Here is an 18112-nt window from a genome sequence, read left to right as displayed (position 1 = left end):
TTCAAATGATGATGATAGAGATGTAATAACCGTAATATCATTCAATATTAGTAGTAGAGCAGAAAAAAACAAAAAAAACTTGGAGTTGACGACATAGGGCGAAGTCAGTCAACAATTTTACAAGACTTAAAAAAATCCGACTTCTCTCGAAATGTTATGTGGTAGAAAGCCTCAATCTGACTTCTCTTTTGTCCTTCCTCTCCAAAAGATTCCTCTTCACATGTATATTTTGGTAACCTACTTGATTTAGATTCATTCTTGAGACTTCTTCACATTACTGTGTTTGGTTGCAGAAGCATGGACTGGAGATTGCTTGAAGCTGCGGCTAAAGGGGACACTAATCTCCTTGATCTTACCACATTTCACCAATCAGATTTCGAGAAGGTAACGCCACAAAACAACAACGTTCTTCATGTTGCAGCTAAGCACCAGAGGCTGGATTTCACCGCTGCCTTACTTGATCTTTGCCCATCACTCCTCCTCAAAGAGAACAACAATGGAGACACACCTCTACACGTGGCAGCTAGTATCGGTTCCTTCGAAATTTCGAAACTTCTTGTCAGTTCAGCCAATCAAGTAACTTCAGATGTCGAACACCAGGGAATAACCAACACACAGAAGCAGCTACTGAGGATAACTAACAAGCAAAACGATACAGCATTAAATGTTGCATTAAAGAATGGACACGTTGATGTAGCTAAGCTCTTTGTTGAAAAAGACACAGGGTTGTTACATATGACTAATAGCGAATCTCCTCTGTACTTGGCTATTGAAAGAGGGAGTTTCGACATTGCTGATCATATTTTGGAAAGCTTTCCTTTGGCCTCCGGTAAAGGGCCTAAAGGTATGAATGCTTTGCATGCCGCTTTGAATTCCGCCAATGTCAGCACTGGTAATCCTCTTTTGAAACTGATCCGATTTGCAGTTATGTCCGTGTTAAGTTTCATGAACTTCCAACTCATATAACTCTGAGTTGCATTTTGCGTTCCAATGTTGGATTCATAACATGTAAAGTTTGTTGTTTTTGGTCAAGGTGTCATGAGAAAACTGATTGAGACAAGACCAGAAATGATCAGAGAAGTTGATTTTATTGGATGGACACCTCTGCATTATTCGGTATGGCTAGGCAAAACTGCGATAACTCGGCTCTTGCTTCAACAAGATAGTTCGGCTGCTTATATATCTGATAAGGAAGGACAATGTCCGCTTCATCTAGCGGCGTCTACTGGTCAAATTGAGGCTTATAGAGAGCTTGTTCGTAGCTGTCCTTATGTTTGGGAGCTACTTGATTGCAAAGGCAGAACATCTCTTCACTCTGCAGTCATATCAGGACAAAGAGGAATCATTCACTGTATTCTAGAGATGCCGGAGATTTCTCTTCATCTGTTGAACGAAAGCGATGTAGATGGAAACACACCTCTCCATCTATCGGTTATTTACAAATGTTACTCCATATTGCTACTTTTTCTGCGAAAGAAGCGAGTCGATAAGCATGTTATGAACCATAATCACTTCACCGCTGCAGAACTCTTCTACTCTCAGAAGCAAGAGGTACATTACATTGCTTCCTCGCTCAATATGTCCCCATAAAAACTAGCTTGAAAGCGAGAATATTCTTATATTAAGGTGTGCATCCCCATGATTTCGCTTTATTCAGATTGGTTTCAAGGTGGCGATGGCATACTATGCACTGCAAAGATACTACAAACAACCTACTCAGCGACAGAACATAGAGACAGAGAAGAAGCAGGAAAAGACAGATATTGAAGAGAGCAATACGAGAAATGATGGTGCAATGTACGAGGTTCATTTGCTAGTCGCGGTTCTTGTTGCAACCGTAGCGTTTGCTGCGGCATTCCAGTTACCTGGTGGTTACAAACCAGACGGTACACCTGCATTGATGGAAAAAGCAGCTTTCAAATGTTTCTTGGTGTTTGACACAATCGCCTTCTGCTTCTCTGTAGCCACAGTCTATTTCTTGTTCTATGCGTCGCGAGATGGGTTTCGCGCCCGCTCTGCTTTCCTCTACATGTCTGCCCTGCTAATGGTTGTGTCACTGATTGCAATGACGTCTGCATTTGTCTCAGGGATGTATCTAATTTCGTCCAAGTCGAGAGAATTAGCCGTCTTACCTTTCTTGATGGCTGGACTCTTCATCTTGCACGGTTTCATCTACTGGTTCCTTGATCCACGCGGCAGCTACGTCCTTGGCCTCGGACGACCTCGCCAGTTTTTCAGGAAATTAATCTTTGGGAACTCATTGTTCCATATTCTGGTACAAGACTGATTTTTATTTGAATTGTAATGAAAAAAACAATGAGAATTACATAACACTTCGTACCGAGTGATAATAATAATAATCGAGTTCTTTTTGGTTCAAAGCTACATAGAGTACAAAGTAATGAAAGTACAATCTGACCTCAGGAATTACAGGAAAAAGAAGGGAGTTTATGCGTAACATTATGCTCGAGCTAAGCATATAAACTAAGTAAAAAGGGATTCAACAAACAGGCAATGATCTTCAGGTGTTACTGTCCTTCTATCGCCTGGAATCTTGGAAATTTTTACAGTACATAGAACAGAGTTGACTCCTGCAGTTTTCGCCTCTGTTCCGATAACTTGCTCAGTCCACAGTATTGTTCCTGTCCCAAGATAAATCAACAGACAAATCAGATCTGTGAAGTCAATTAGGACACTAACATTTATCCAAAAGCAGCTAAGAAACTTACAGGTAAGAGATACAGAGTTCGTTGCATATCAAATGGGTGCAGCACAAGTGGTTCTGAAATGTCCGGTCTGGTTACACCGGCTACAATGGACAACCCGCTTCACTCGTCCTCTATCTTCAGCTCGAACCCGTCTTTTCCTCGGCCTACCAGGCGGTCTCAGAGACTTTGGAGGGTTTATAATAACCTCAAGAGCAGCTTTATTCACGCTTAGATCTCCATCAGAAAGCTCTCTCCAAAGACTTTTATCTGGAATAGGATGAATCGTCTGAGAATAAGTCTTCCTATAAGTAGCCACAGTGAAACAGCTCTCAGTGAACCGATGAACATTCTGTCTACAAGAAAGAAGAGCTGCTACGGCATGTGCACAAGGTAAACCGTATAACTGCCAACCCCGACATAGACAACACCGGTTCCTAATATCCACAATGTTGTTTCCTTCATGAGATATAACTTCAAACTCAGCTTCATTGGCTCGAAGCACCTGATAAGTTCTTGCAAGCTCAAGAGCCTCGGCGACACGCCGCTCAGCTGTTGGTACGAGTATTGAAGTCCATTGCATACTGGTTTCACGCCGTTCGTTAAACCAAGTCATAAGTTGTCTCCTGATGCATTCCATCATCTGAATGATTGGAAGTCCAGATGCTTCAGCGATCCATGAGTTCAGGGATTCAACTATATTTGCAGTTAAATGTCCAAACCTTTGTCCTTCAAAATACGCTGTAGCCCATAACCGAGGAGGGATACGACGGATCCAGTAAGCTGCATCTTGAGAAACCTCTTCAATTTCGAGTATTTTGGCTTCAAACTCGATCACCGTTAGAGCTTGAGCAGCTTCCCACAGATAATTGACTAACATTGTGTTGTTAAACTCCTTCCGGAAGCTTTCACTCAAATGCCGCATACAAAAACCGTGAAACGCAGTTGGAAAATTCTGTTCCACGCCTTCTACTATTCCCTTTTGTCTATCAGACAAAATCGTGAGTCTAGGCATATTCTCAGTATTGGTTTCAAGAAGGTTATGAAGCTCACACAAAAACCACATCCAGTTCTCATCATTCTCTTCATCTACAATCCCAAACGCCAACGGAAACAAAGCACCATCTCCATCAAATCCAGTAGCGAGAAGCAACGTACCTAAATACTTGCTCTTCAAATATGTCCTGTCCAATCCAAGAAGTGGTCGACAAGCGTTTAGAAACCCATAAATTGAAGCTTGAAACGATATGAAGAGACGTTGGAAGCAATTATCAGCTGGACTTCCATAAACCGAAGCAATGCTTCCCGGATTCGTCCTTTTAACCTGCTCACAGTATTGAGGAAGTAAACGATACCCTTCTTCAAAAGAACCACGCATGGTCGCCATGATTCTTTCTTTACCACGCCAAGCTTGTTTGTACGATAAGGTGATCCCGTGAACACGATGTATCTCTTCAAGAATCTCTTTAGGTTTACAATTCGGATTCTCACGAAGCCGTTGCTCAACCGAGGTAGCAACCCACTGAACTGAAGCTTGTTGGTGTCCCAAATGATTTATACCTCCACAGCTATGGCTTTCATGTATCGTCCTGATAGTGAAAGTTGGAACCCCAGGGAGCTTTGCAGCGTGAACTCTCCATGGACATCCTTCACTCGAACACTTAGCTGTGAAACGAGTTTTGTCAGATTTTATTGTCTGCATTTCGAAATGAAGAGCAATCGCCATATCTCTCAACGCTCTACGGCAGCTTTTCACATCTGGAAACTCTTGCCCAACAGTAAGTTGGTAAGTCATGTCAGCAGTAAGAGCTCGGGCTTGAACCGGAGTGCTAACCATAACCATATCACCATGATGATCAATTTCAAGTTCATGACTTGAATCAACGGCTAATTCAAGGTTGTCATCTAGTTCATGGTTTTCCCCAACCACCAACTGATTATTATTATCAGACAACGAAAAGTCATGGTTTTGCGTGGAAAGAACCAGGTCGGGATCAACATCGTCGTGTCCAGGCTTTTGATCCACAGAGATTTCATTCTCGTTCATATAGTCGTGATGATGTTGATGATGATGATGATCCTCTCCATCCTGATCTTCGCCATTTCCTAAGCCTAGCTCATGATCATCATGAGGGTGTCCTAAATCAATTTCATGATCATGATGACCATGTCCTAAATCCATATTGTGACGACCTAACTCCACATCATGGTTTTGACCAAGCCCTAGACTGTGGTTGTTGTGACCAAGCACCAGAGATTGACCCTGACCAATACCACCGATATTACGATTCTGTCCAAGCATTAAATCACGATTCGCCATTGCTGACGCAATCTCTTTTTAAACAACACACTGCTTCAAAACAACCCAACTCGTGGAAAAAAAAAACAGAAACTAATCCTCTCGCTCTATCAGTACCTGTATTAACAGAACGCTCTATCAGACAACTAAACACTATATATACCAACTCAAAAAGACTAAGAATGATACAACCCAAGTAAAAACAAAAAAAAAAGTCCAGAAAAGACAAAAGATATTGAAAGTGACTCGTGACGTCAAGTTATGGTTCAGATCCCCCACGATAGAGACCAAAGCATCACAGATGACATATCAATATGAAGTGAAATATAACAAACATTTAAAGACTTACAGAGAGAAAACGGAAATGGTCATCATATAGCTTAATAGTCTGCATCCTCTCAATTTTTGCACAACGAAAAGACAGTAACTTACTCTTCTTCAGACAGATCGGATGATGGGAGCTACAAAAAGCAGAGTCGAAAAAAAACACTAACGTGAGTGAACAAAATCTTGACAGAGACGAGTAAAATTAGGCAAAAAAAGACACGACTTTCACGTTGTCCAAATCTCAAAATCGACACTATTCAGATTCACTCTCTATCATAAGCAAAGATTCGAAATTTGACTAAGTTGTGTAAGTCAAAAACGAAATCTTTAATCAGCTAAGATGAATTTTACTCAAAGATCTGAGCTCATCAGAAGAAATAAACAAAAAAATAAGTGATACACACAACCAGGAAGAGAAAGAAATACAAAATATAAAAATCGAAACTTTAGCTTAAAAACTAGTAAAACTCACTTGAATCAGAATCTGGGTATCAACCAATAAGAGCGAGAAAGACCTAAACCAAGGCCACGGATCCAAAAATTGGAGGAAGGAGCCGTTAGAGAAGTGATTTTGGCGGGTAAAAAAAAAGAAAGAGAATCGAGGGAAGGAAGAAATCGGGGCAAGGAAGGAAGGAAGGAAGGAAGGAAGGGAGGGAGGGGCAAACACGGAGAAGAAGATTGAGAAAGGGTCGGATTGGGAATTTACAGAAGGGGCAGAAGAGGCAGACACTTTTTAGGTTTCCTCCTCCACTCTGCCTGATGATGCCTTATTTACACGTTGCCTTCTTCTTCCCTCGAGCCCTTTTTTGTCTTTTTCTTTTTTTGTCTGTCTCTCGTTGCCCTTCCCGTTTCCTACTATTTACAGACTTGCCCCCCCCCTCCCCCTTCTATATAGATTTTACAAGTCCCCAACACTAGAAGGCCCAACTCACTCTGAAAAACTATTTATTGATTTTGGATTTCAATATACCTCCAAAAATGACTATTTTTATTTAATTTTGTTAGGTATGTGTATAAATAAATGAACATTTCTATTTAGATTTCTGATTTTAAATTTAATATTTTTTATTTTATTTTTAGTCTAATAGATCTTGTTATATGTAATAAAAGTATGCAAATAAATCATTTTAGAATTTGTTTTTTTAATAATAATAAATGTTAAAAAGCTAAGAAAAATGCAAGTAGCAAAAGTATGGTTCAATTCATCCTTGGTTTCTGAGTTCTTCTATTCGAACATGCTTGGGAGAGGTCTCACGGCCATGAACGCATCCACCATCTGATAAAAACAAAATTGTAGTGTCAGTACAAGTTTTATTTGAATCTTGATGGTTGATGAGACCAACTAATTTTAGCACATCTTTTACCTCATCGGTAACAGCAGCTCGAGACCTGCGGTGTCTCTCCACCATTTCTGTCAACACTTCAGTAAGTCTCTTTTTTACCTCACCGGTTAGCATTCTTCCTTCTCCATACTCCTGTATCAGTACAATCAATGTGTTTTTACTTTTTTCAGAGAAATCCACAAGACACATTTTTCCTTCTCTCAAATGATCTAGATAACAAGAAGTGTAATAATGTAATTACCTTTTTTATGTGTTCTAGTTCGGAATCATCTTCGAGGAAGAAACTCAGATACTTGACGGGTATGTCTACCTGTAAAAAGTACAAGGGCTATCATACCCTAAAAAAGACAAGTATAGCACTGGAACCGATAAGATCAATTATCACGAATCAGCAACTAATAACAGAGTCGTTTCGTAGTCAATTAGTTTTTGGCAAGTCCTCCTATATTCCCGTCTGAGTCAGGGTTTAGTTTTTGTAGGGTTGATAGTACTCTGAGGAACACAATCATAAACAGAGCGAAGATAAATTCTTAATTTTTAACTGGATATCACCTTATAAGGAACACATTTGAGACGTGCCACTACCTAATACAGAATAAAGAAAGAGGAGGAAACAAGAATTTGGTACCTCAAGATTTGCTCCAAGTTCTCTGTGCTTCTCGACGGAGTCTTGCCCACCACTAAACGCATATCTGTTTATCTGCATATGGAACCACACCAAGTTTAGATACTGGAAGCAATTATCTGATTTCATTATTGGGACTGGTATTTCATGTTCTGTAACATGTCTCAGATGCCGTTACACCAGCAAAGTGGCTAGTTTTCTCAAAAGATAAAACGAGTGGAAAGACTCGAGTAGCAACCAATCTAGACAATGAATGAGCTACAAGGTTGATGTGGAAAGTCCAGAATGTCTTGTTCTAATAGATGGGAAGAACAAAACAAATTATAGAATTTTTACCTTGTTTTTAATGTCTTTCGCGGTATCAGTCACATAGATAGCAGAATTTGGATCACTAGCAGACATTTTTCCATTCTCTCCCTGCGTAAAAGTGACTAAGACATTTAGTTGTGGAAAGCAAGAAAGTGTAATGTGCTTAAGAAAGTACTTGCCTGCAGAGCAGGAAAAAATGACGACTCAATCAGCGCGGGCTTGCTATAGCCTAACCGGGGTGCAACATCACGAGTCATTCTAAAGTAAGGATCCTGAACAAAACCAAAAGCAAAGATTGGTTGTAAATACATATGTCATACATGGAAAACATATAAGAGATTGATTATGGATGGAAGTATCCCTGGCTCGCAGTCGCAGACATTTTTACACCATTGGGAACTTATTTATCTTCAAACAAAAAGCAAATAGGCTGATATAAAAAGTAAGAAAACAGCACACCTGGTCAATAGCACAAGGAATCAAGCAGCGGAGATTGTCCTTTCCAGGGAACAAATGTGGGAATGAACTAGGAAAAGAAGGAACTGCCTGCAAATAATATGGAAAACAATTATCCAATTTAAAATTGTCAGTCTATATGCATTAGAATACATTACACATGCCCACACCAACAGGAAAAAAGACATACTTGTACAGGAGGGAAACTCAGTTTCCCGATATGATCTTCACCGGAAAAGCCAAAGATTCCCATAGCCTAACAAAGAAGGAGATCCACAAATGAAAATCACAAACGCAAAGCAGCCACAAAACATATCAGACGCATAGTGCAATTCAAGCAGATAGAAAGTAAAGTCACCTTATTAAGTGTAACGCATTTGGAAACCTTCACCATATTTTTATAGAAAGCACTACACACAAATTTTTTACATATCATCAGCCAGAGAAATTATGATATATAAATCAAAATCAAGACCTTGATAGAGTACAAAACAAAGAACATCATATGATCTAACAATGAACTATATGCATGTAGTAGGCTATATATACTACCAAGAGCCCATCAAGCAATATTCTCTACTAAGCAAGAGCGGTGCTAGTTTTTTCAAAAGGTTCAAAATGTGACTCACCCGCCAACATAGTCGAAGTCAGAGAAAATGAAGGTCTTTGTTACATCGAATCCACAAGCAATGATATCTTTCGCATTTTCTCTGGCAAGTCTTTGACTTTCCTCCACCGATAAGTTCTTCCACATACATTTTTCATCATCCGTGAGCTGTATAACAAGGGGAACCTTGAAAGCTTCTTGCAAGTATCTGTAGTGGCAATCAAAATCTTCAAAACCATCTTATCATTGATCTCACTACCATATAAATAGCTCCAAGATCTCTCACTTACTTGGTAAACATGAAAGGAATCAAATGCCCTAAATGCAAAGCTTCTGATGACGGTCCTCTTCCAGTGTAGAGATAAAACTTGTCTCCTTTCTCATAGGCATCCAAAATCTCATTGAAATCCCTATAAACCCTCACACAATGAAACCATCAATAACAGGACTTTTCTACATAACACATCTACACAATTCATAAATAAATAGTAGTGAATTTCGAACCGGTGGGCGAAGAAGACACCACGGCGGAGGAACACGTGTGGTTGACGAGAAGTAAGTCTCTGAACACGATCAATCAGTGACTCGTCAAGCCTCTGGCAACCAAATTTGTCAATAAGCTTGTCGTAATCGATCTTTCCACCGTCTTTTGCTGATACTTCCCATGGATTCACCACTTGCTCCGAAGAATCAGACTCTCTCTCATCCTTCTTGTCCACCTCCATCGCAAAAAATCTAGAAGAAAGAAAGAAGTCAGATTCGATGGATGGATCCAAAATTCTTAAATCAACTCATCTTGATTAATAAACAAGAGCTGAAGGACATTGAGGTACCTATGGATTATCCGGTGATAAGACGGTCGTGGAGATGCGGCGGCGGCTTTGCGACTGAGAGAGTTAGTAGTGGGCGAAGAAGGAAACGAGGTTTAAATCATATGTATATTGCTGCTTAGGAGTCAGAGTCCTTTTGTTTTTCTCAATTGTGCTGTCAAGTTTTAGATATGACAAATACCCCCCTAATCTCCAGGCCAAATTTTAATATTTTATTGTCAATTGCACCTTTACTTTGGAAAGTAATGAATAACCTCCTATACAAATCAAACTCAACAAATTGGCAATAATATCGAATCAAAAACTCTAACGCCATGACTTCATTTTTTCATTACAAGTTCATTCATCGTTCTTGAATAATCTTTCCACAATTAGTCTATAAATAAGATGTTGTTATCCCATCGTAGATTTTTCGAGCATAAATCCAATAGTTGATTAAGTAGCCAATAAGATAGGTGTTAGCAGATTCGCATAAAGGGTGCTTCCGTTAGTCAATACAAGACTTGAAGATGCATTTAAAAATCTGTAAAAGGCCGAAGAAGTATATGAAGTCAACTAGTGTGGTAGCTAGCTACAAGAGTATTAAAGAGTAACATGTGTTGCCTTTTTTTATATAATCTGTTTTGAGTTAATTTTGTTTTCTTATTTATTTTGTTAGTTGCTTGCTTGTTGAGGAAGCAAGTGAATAGGTGTGTCGTATTGTGGCCAAACCAGGATTGAGGAAGCCTAGTATAGTAGTATTTGTGATTTAGAAATGTGGAATGGAACCGGAACCGGAACCGGTATTGATTAGAGAGATTAAAGCCATTGGTTACATACGACTTTTTGAAGAGGGCGAGTTGAAAAAAGGAGTACAGTCTCCTTTTTTTTTTTTGTAAACACCCTCATTGACTTTATCGTGCTTCTTCTTTGTTTATCATTCAAATCCTAACTTTGAAGAAGATGATGAATCCTAAAATGTCACGCAGCAAACTAAAACAGTAAAACCAATACACACAGTTCCAATAACCAAATTTATATAATCTAGTAAAGTATTTTACATTTAAGAAATATTCTGACGTGTACTAAATGACTAAAGAAAACTCAAAAGGTGATCGTTCGGTTTACCTCTGAGAGAAATTAAAATTTTCTGTTTCCTCGAAATGCAAAAAAAAATAAAAAGGGAAGAAAAAAAAAGAGATGCTTTATTAATAATTTTAATAAGATATATACAAGTCAAAAAAACACTGAAGTCAAATCTAAATCTAACGGTTGAGATTCTATCTCATCCTTTTCCTTCATAATCATATCCTCTTTGTTAAATAAAATAAAAACCCTAAACGAAAAGAAAAAAAATGGAAAAAGGAAAAAAAGAAATAAAAAATCCCTAATTCTCTCTCTCTAGAATTTTTTGTTTGTTTGTTTTCTCTTTCTAAAAAAGGAATGGAACCTAACGAAAGCCACCATCATCACCACCAACAACAACAGCAGCAGCAGCACCATCAACATCACCATCTCCATCAACAGCAACTGCAGCAGCAACAACAACGACTCAGTTCTCCTTACTTCCTCCACCAGCACCACCCACTACAGCTCCACCACCATCCAACCACCGTAGCAACCACTGCTTCTACCGTTCCATCTTCCAACAATGGGCTTTTCCCGCCGCAGCCACAGCCTAATGATGGTTCTTCCTCAATTGCGGTTTACCCTCATTCAGTTCCGTCCTCCGCTGTGACGGCGCCGATGGAGCCGTTAAAGAGGAAGAGAGGTCGACCGAGGAAGTATGTGACCCCTGAACAAGCCCTAGCGGCTAAGAAAATGGCGTCTTCTGCGAGCAGTTCCTCTGCTAAAGAGAGGAGAGAGCGAGCTGCTCTTGCCGGAGGTACGGCATCGTCCAATTCCGGCTCATCCAAGAAACCTCTGCTTGGTGGTTCTGTCGGTGGGTTCACTCAAAAGCCCTTTTCTTTTTGTTTTCAATCGAATTGAGATGAAAAAGTTTCCAACTTTATAGTCAATTTCTTAAATTTTTGATACTTTAGCTTGCAAATTTCGTAGGTATGATTTGAGACGTAATTGCCTTGAATTAGTATTACGTAACTCTGTAAAATTCATCTTTTTAAAGTTTACATCTTGAATTTCATATCAGAGCACAAACCTTTTTAACACTTTAGTCAGGGTGTGGATTTGTATAGTTTTATCAATTTTGTTGAATTTGTTTATCTAGTCGATGGCCTTTTGTTTCTTTTCAGCTCCCATTGAGTATCTTATCAAGTGATCCTTTTGTGATTTTTCTGGAATTTGTGTTATACTCTGAGCTTCACAAGAAGTTTCTTTGGTGCAGGGAAAACTGGGCAAAGCTTTACTCCGCATATTGTTAATATAGCTCCTGGTGAGGTATGTCATCTTCTTGTACACTCAAGATCCTTACATGTTATAGATTTTGTTGGTTTAGGTATATCTACCCTCAAATCTAATGTTTAAGTGATTCTGCTAGAAGTTCATCTATAATAATATACTATTTTCCTCATTGATTCCAATGCAAATTGGAGAGTAATCTTCACGCTTTTAAATGTTCTTTGGGTGAATCTGACAGGATGTGGCCCAAAAGATTATGCTTTTCGCAAACCAAAGCAAGCATGAACTATGCGTTCTTTCTGCATCAGGCACCATCTCTAATGTATCCTTACGCCAACCGGCTACATCATATGAGGTGATTTCCTCTTGCCGTAAATTAGTAGTACTCAGTCTCGCTTGTTTCTTCACAAAGAAGAGATGAAGTTTCTTTCTTTTTGAGTCTCTCTACTCTGTGATAATGGAAAATTGATTCACAATACAGTCGGCATGCCGATAAAGCTAAAAAGATTGAATTCATATACTTTTTTTGAAGTTTGCATTATCATTGTTAGACTTGCTTCAGAATTCCCAACTACTTTTTTCAGGGTCAGTATGAGATTCTCTCACTATCCGGATCATATATCCGGACCGAACAAGGTGGTAAAACCGGTGGCCTTAGCGCTTCTTTATCTGGTTCAGATGGTCAGATCGTCGGTGGAGCGATTGGGAACCACTTCACAGCTGCTGGCCCGGTTCAGGTACAATTCCTTGTATCATTATTGCAACTTTGCAGTCTCTATGTGTTAATGTTTCCAACCATCATACAAAACTGACCATTGCCTAGTATACGTATGGCTTCGATTGATCGCTTTAGATCTGTGCAAATGCAGGTGATTCTTGGTACGTTTCAGCTTGATAGAAAGAAGGATGCTGTCGGGAGTGGTGGGAAAGGGGATGCTTCAAACAGCGGAAGTCGGTTAACTTCTCCCGCTAGCACTGGACCGATGCTTGACATGGTTTTTCGTCCTGGTATGGAACCTACGGGAAGAAATCCAATGCGGGGACACGATGAGCATCATCATCATCATCATCAAACTGGTTTAGGTGGATCTCATCATCTCATGATGCAGGCGCCGCAGGGAATGCACATGACACACATCCGGTCGTCTGAATGGGGCAGAGGAGGCCACAGCGGTCATGATGGTAGAGGCGGTGGCGGGTATGACTTCTCAGGTAAAAAATGCTCAAACCTTTAAATTTGAAACAACAACAAATCACAATTGCAATGGAGATGGTTAAAATACTGAGTTCTGCTAGAGATCAAGCTTTTCTCCTTTGGGGTATGACTTGGAACCTTTATGGATGTAATTTATTTGCAGGACGGTTAGGACATGAGTCATCGGAGAATGGAGAGTATGAGCAGCAAATACCTGATTAGCACTGAGCTTCCAGAGACTACGACTGTAGGGTTTAGATCCAAAGTAGAAACCGAAGGCAAAAGCAAAGAATCTGAACTGATAGAAGACTTATAAGACAGAAACTTGTCTTTAATGGTTTTCATCAGAGATAAGTTGAGAGATGGTGCTTTTGTTCTTCTTGGTTCGGTGTAATTTATAAACTCCACATCCCCATTTTTCTTTCAGTAACGATTCTGCTTCTCTTTTCACATCATTCCTTTTTCTTTTCCTATATATATCTTTTTTTGGTTTTTTTCTTCTTTTGTTACTAAAAAAGGAAATGCTCTTTTATGAATTCATATACATTTTGTTTCCACTTTTGTTAATAATTCATAACCTATAAACGGTTCGTCCTAGATCTATTTGGACAATAACAATAACTAATTTGGTGTGTAACCTTACTTCACAAATTAAATTTATTTTCTTTAATATTTGATCAAACTGTTACCACTGTTAAGTTCTTTAGTATTTTTTTTTTTTGTTTTTTCATGGCGATTACATTTGTCAACTTGTATTTTGTTTCTTTACGAGTCGTCGTTAAAGTCAAAAAAATTACTGTTAAAAATTATAGCTTTTATGGCCAATTTAATTGAAAAAATTAAGCGACTCTGCGGAAATTGCTTAAGCTAAAAGTTTGCTGCTTTTGTCTTAAAAAACTTTGAATACTGTTGACTCAAGTCTGAAATCTCCCGGAAAAGATCTGCCAACCCACCGGACCGCAACTTGGTCTCTTCTCTTTCTTTTTTTTTCCTCTATCGGTTCTGTTTTTCTCCTCTTCTGAACAAAACAAAAGATTTCAGATTGACTCGATTTCGTTGATCAAAATCATGTTTCATTAAGACGGGTCTTTCTTATTTCTCCTTCTAGATTCGAAAGGTGTGTTCTTTTNTTTTTTTTTTTTTTTTTTTTTTTTTCAATTCTATTGGTTTTATTTCTCTAATCACCCCTCCTCTGGAATTTTAACGGAAAAGAAAAAGAAAAAACTCAAGTCGGTTTCTCTTGTCACTACGAGTATCGAGGAACACAGATCTTGATGCGTTTTCTTCTTCTGGGTATGCGTGTTTGGAGTTGTTTAATCCCATTGGTGTCTACATGTTGTGGAAATCTATGAATACGAAGTCTGTTATTATCAATTGGTTCATTTGGATCTCAACACTTGTATAGAGCATAAAGGCTGAGGGCTGGAGATTCGATTAGGGTTTAGTGAGAGATTGGATCAAAAGATGTTAAGATCTTTAGGTCTTGGATTGCTTTTGTTTGCTCTTCTTGCTCTTGTTTCTGGTGATAACGATTACGTGAGCTGTAACTGTGATGACGAAGGTTTCTTGAGTGTCCACACCATCCTAGAATGTCAAAGAGTGAGTGATCTCTTGATCGCCATTGCGTATTTCTCAATACCACTCGAGCTTCTCTACTTCATTAGCTTCTCCAACGTTCCTTTCAAATGGGTTCTTGTTCAGTTCATTGCCTTTATCGTCCTCTGTGGGATGACTCATTTGCTTAACGCTTGGACGTACTACGGACCGCATTCTTTCCAGCTTATGTTATGGCTCACCATCTTCAAATTCCTCACGGCGCTTGTCTCGTGCGCAACGGCCATCACGCTCTTGACTTTGATCCCGTTGTTGTTGAAATGGAAAGTGAGAGAGCTTTACTTGAAGCAGAATGTGTTGGAACTTAACGAAGAGGTTGGACTGATGAAGAAACAGAAGGAAATGAGTGTGCAGGTGAGGATGCTGACTCGTGAAATCAGGAAATCGCTAGATAAGCATATGATCCTGCGGACTACTCTCGTCGAGCTATCCAAGATTCTTGATTTACAGAACTCTGCTGTTTGGATGCCTAACGAGAACAGAACCGAGATGCATTTGACTCATGAGCTTAGGGCGAATCCGATGAGGAGTTTTAGGGTGATCCCGATCAATGATCCTGATGTTGTTCAGGTTAGGGAGACTAAAGTTGTGACCATTCTGAGGAAAAACTCTGTTCTTGCTGTTGAGAGTAGTGGTTGTGGAGGTTCGGAAGAGTTTGGTCCAGTTGCTGCAGTTCGTATGCCAATGCTTCACGGATTGAATTTCAAAGGAGGAACTCCCGAGTTTGTGGATACTCCTTATGCTATAATGGTTTTAGTACTTCCGAGTGCGAATTCACGGGTTTGGACTGATAAAGAGATCGAAATAGCGGAAGTTGTTGCTGATCAGGTAGCGGTTGCTATCTCTCATGCATCGGTTCTTGAAGAATCACAGTTAATGAGAGAAAAACTTGGTATTCAAAACCGAGCTTTGCTTCGAGCTAAACAGAACGCGATGATGGCTAGTCAAGCAAGGAACACTTGCCAGAAAGTGATGAGTCATGGAATGAGGAGACCAATGCACACTATCCTCGGTCTCCTCTCCATGTTTCAGTCAGAAAGTATGAGTCTTGACCAGAAGATCATTGTTGATGCGCTCATGAAAACAAGCACTGTTCTCTCGGCTCTTATCAATGACGTGATTGACATCTCGCCTAAAGATAACGGGAAATCTGCATTAGAGGTAAAACGGTTTCAGCTACATTCTTTGATAAGAGAAGCCGCTTGCGTCGCGAAATGCTTGAGCGTTTACAAAGGCTACGGTTTTGAGATGGATGTTCAAACGCGTTTGCCTAATTTAGTTGTGGGAGATGAGAAGAGAACATTTCAGCTTGTGATGTACATGCTTGGTTATATCTTGGATATGACTGATGGAGGCAAAACCGTTACATTCAGGGTTATCTCTGAAGGTACTGGTAGTAGTCAGGACAAGAGCAAAAGAGAGACTGGAATGTGGAAGTCGCATATGTCGGATGATTCGCTCGGTGTGAAATTTGAAGTTGAGATTAATGAGATTCAGAATCCTCCATTGGATGGTTCGGCTATGGCGATGAGGCATATTCCGAACAGAAGGTACCATAGCAATGGCATTAAGGAAGGCTTGAGCTTAGGCATGTGTAGAAAACTTGCACAGGTTAGTGATCTCATCAAATCTCTGTGTTCTGCTGTTCTTTTTGGTTTATCTCAATGAGAAAATTTGTATATTAGAGAGATTTTAATTACAGTCTGTGTATGTGATTTTTGAAATTTGTCTGCAGATGATGCAAGGAAACATATGGATATCACCTAAATCACATGGACAAACACAGAGTATGCAACTAGTTTTGCGGTTTCAGACAAGACCTTCGATTAGGAGATCAATCTTAGCAGGAAATGCTACTGAGCTTCAACATCCGAATTCAAATTCTATTCTTCGTGGTCTGAGAATCACTCTAGCAGACGATGACGATGTGAACAGAACTGTAACCAAGAGACTTCTTGAGAAACTCGGATGTGAAGTGACTGCTGTCTCGTCTGGTTTTGAGTGTTTGAGTGCCTTGTCAAATGTGGAAATGTCGTATAGAGTTATAATTTTGGATCTGCAGATGCCGGAGATGGATGGTTTCGAAGTAGCAATGAAGATAAGGAAGTTTTGTGGACATCATTGGCCATTGATTATAGCTTTGACTGCAAGTACTGAAGATCATGTTAGGGAAAGATGTTTGCAAATGGGGATGAATGGTATGATTCAGAAACCTGTTCTTTTGCATGTTATGGCTTCTGAGCTTAGACGAGCTTTGCAGAGCGCAAGCGAGTGAAGAAGCTAGCTCAGAGAAGAAAGCAGAAACCAGGAATCTTGAAATGATTCAAGAATCAAGAATCTTGAAATGAATCAAGAATTCGAGAATCAGAAATTGAGGAAATCAAGAAATGAAGAAAGCGGAGTGAGGATTCGTTGAAGATCTGACGCGTAGGGGACCTCTTTGGGGAAGTGTTTTTTGTTGTTTTTGTCTCGTTTCTACGGTTGAATCAGTTCTCTTGTTAGCCTAGTTTGGAGATCTGTTGGGTACGAAACTCTTTATGATTTCGCATTTTAAGCGGAAAAAAATAACATAAATGTATTAGATTTAATAATAATTAATTTACAGTTTAGTCAGTCATTCTCTTCAAAATATTATTATTTACTTTAGTCCTGATTAATTCTTTATTTAAAAAAAAAAATATACAAGATCTATTTCATCTCGCTGTTAAATTGATAACATGTTGTCAAAATTCATTGTCTACACTACAAAGGTATTGGAACTTATTGTATCGACGAAAAATAAATAAATCTTTCATAAATTTAATGGAATTTAATATCTCTTTAACTTTGGTCAATGTAAATTGATAGTATTTCTTTATTGACAAATTATTAGTTTGGAGGTTTTTTTTTTTTTTTTTGGACTCAGTTCTTGGAGACCAGACCACCACCACAACAAGCGTTTGATTATTAAATGTTAACTACATACATATTTTGTATTTTTCTCTTTTCCTTATACGAATACCGAAGTTAGTATTATTTAATGCTTTGTGTAGGCTTAAGAACAAACATCACGTAACGCTATAAATTATATTATTTCGACATATGTGATGTTCGAATTTTTAAAAATGTATAATTATTTGGACTGGATGATCTAAACAAATACGCAACGACAAAAAAATTCCACATTCCAACTTAGTTAAGAAATTCAATTTTCGTTTCTTACAAATAATTGACAAAAACAAAAAAAATCTATGTTAGTTGATAAAACATCATTCATGTACGTTGTAATTAATGTTAAAAGAGAAAAAACGGCATATGTTGTATATATGTGTCTAGACAGTAAAAGACATATATATATAACTATATAAGTTATTTATCTCTATTCTCTACTATGTTATTCTGTACTCGAATTGTAGAAAGACAAAAGAAAAAATTATAATTCTCCTTTTCTTTTTGGTATATTATTAATATACTAATGCGTATATA

At 38.8% G+C, this 18112-nt stretch overlaps 5 protein-coding genes across 6 annotated transcripts; 3 read left to right on the top strand and 2 right to left on the bottom strand.

Moving 5' to 3' along the window:
- Positions 154-2471, top strand: LOC104764088 (protein ACCELERATED CELL DEATH 6-like). Its single transcript, XM_010487537.2, has 4 exons — positions 154-222; positions 294-892; positions 1034-1551; positions 1658-2471. Exons 2-4 carry the CDS (start codon positions 298-300, stop codon positions 2285-2287), a joined length of 1743 nt encoding a protein of 580 aa, XP_010485839.1. The 5' UTR covers positions 154-222; positions 294-297; the 3' UTR covers positions 2288-2471.
- Positions 2324-6213, bottom strand: LOC104764089. Its single transcript, XM_010487538.2, has 4 exons — positions 5804-6213; positions 5354-5465; positions 2730-5121; positions 2324-2642 (listed from the first exon to the last, which is right to left on the bottom strand). The coding sequence occupies exon 3, from the start codon at positions 5023-5025 to the stop codon at positions 2758-2760; it is 2268 nt and encodes a 755-aa protein (XP_010485840.1). The 5' UTR covers positions 5026-5121; positions 5354-5465; positions 5804-6213; the 3' UTR covers positions 2324-2642; positions 2730-2757.
- Positions 6433-9615, bottom strand: LOC104764087 (tryptophan--tRNA ligase, cytoplasmic). 2 transcript variants are annotated; one of them, XM_010487536.1, is made up of 13 exons: positions 9505-9615; positions 9176-9406; positions 8962-9081; positions 8694-8879; positions 8423-8474; positions 8255-8320; positions 8068-8154; positions 7788-7880; positions 7636-7716; positions 7303-7374; positions 6916-6984; positions 6696-6806; positions 6433-6607 (listed from the first exon to the last, which is right to left on the bottom strand). In XM_010487536.1, the coding sequence occupies exons 2-13, from the start codon at positions 9394-9396 to the stop codon at positions 6557-6559; spliced, it is 1209 nt and encodes a 402-aa protein (XP_010485838.1). In that variant the 5' UTR covers positions 9397-9406; positions 9505-9615; the 3' UTR covers positions 6433-6556. The 2 variants fall into 2 exon arrangements, with proteins under 2 accessions (XP_010485838.1, XP_019096939.1); XM_019241394.1 differs by having other exon boundaries at positions 9495-9586.
- On the top strand, positions 10844-13634 carry LOC104764085 (AT-hook motif nuclear-localized protein 14-like). Its single transcript, XM_010487535.1, has 6 exons — positions 10844-11422; positions 11825-11877; positions 12077-12193; positions 12423-12575; positions 12708-13050; positions 13197-13634. The coding sequence occupies exons 1-6, from the start codon at positions 10924-10926 to the stop codon at positions 13253-13255; spliced, it is 1224 nt and encodes a 407-aa protein (XP_010485837.1). The 5' UTR covers positions 10844-10923; the 3' UTR covers positions 13256-13634.
- LOC104764084 (protein EIN4) lies at positions 13899-17264 on the top strand. The gene is made up of 2 exons (XM_010487534.2): positions 13899-16258; positions 16383-17264. Exons 1-2 carry the CDS (start codon positions 14498-14500, stop codon positions 16920-16922), a joined length of 2301 nt encoding a protein of 766 aa, XP_010485836.1. The 5' UTR covers positions 13899-14497; the 3' UTR covers positions 16923-17264.

This window comes from Camelina sativa, chromosome 19 (assembly GCF_000633955.1).
Source record: "Camelina sativa cultivar DH55 chromosome 19, Cs, whole genome shotgun sequence".
Classification (NCBI taxonomy): domain Eukaryota; kingdom Viridiplantae; phylum Streptophyta; class Magnoliopsida; order Brassicales; family Brassicaceae; genus Camelina; species Camelina sativa.
The sequence above is the reverse complement of the archived record's forward strand: the minus strand, read 5'-3'. Positions and strand labels throughout refer to the sequence as shown.

Bases quoted from the DNA above. Each gene is read 5' to 3' on its own strand.
- LOC104764088 (XM_010487537.2), top strand. From the start codon at position 298: ATGGACTGGAGATTGCTTGAAGCTGCGGCTAAAGGGGACACTAATCTC. The intron at 893-1,033 runs GTAATCCTCTTT...TTTTTGGTCAAG, and splicing joins TTCCGCCAATGTCAGCACTG to GTGTCATGAGAAAACTGATT. The intron at 1,552-1,657 runs GTACATTACATT...CGCTTTATTCAG, and splicing joins TCTACTCTCAGAAGCAAGAG to ATTGGTTTCAAGGTGGCGAT.
- LOC104764089 (XM_010487538.2), bottom strand. From the start codon at position 5,025: ATGGCGAATCGTGATTTAATGCTTGGACAGAATCGTAATATCGGTGGT.
- LOC104764087 (XM_010487536.1), bottom strand. From the start codon at position 9,396: ATGGAGGTGGACAAGAAGGATGAGAGAGAGTCTGATTCTTCGGAGCAA. The intron at 8,475-8,693 runs GTGAGTCACATT...ATTTGTGTGTAG, and splicing joins GACTTCGACTATGTTGGCGG to TGCTTTCTATAAAAATATGG. The intron at 6,807-6,915 runs GTAATTACATTA...GTACTGATACAG, and splicing joins AACTAGAACACATAAAAAAG to GAGTATGGAGAAGGAAGAAT.
- LOC104764085 (XM_010487535.1), top strand. From the start codon at position 10,924: ATGGAACCTAACGAAAGCCACCATCATCACCACCAACAACAACAGCAG. The intron at 11,878-12,076 runs GTATGTCATCTT...TGAATCTGACAG, and splicing joins TTAATATAGCTCCTGGTGAG to GATGTGGCCCAAAAGATTAT. The intron at 13,051-13,196 runs GTAAAAAATGCT...ATTTATTTGCAG, and splicing joins TGGCGGGTATGACTTCTCAG to GACGGTTAGGACATGAGTCA.
- LOC104764084 (XM_010487534.2), top strand. From the start codon at position 14,498: ATGTTAAGATCTTTAGGTCTTGGATTGCTTTTGTTTGCTCTTCTTGCT. The intron at 16,259-16,382 runs GTTAGTGATCTC...ATTTGTCTGCAG, and splicing joins TGTGTAGAAAACTTGCACAG to ATGATGCAAGGAAACATATG.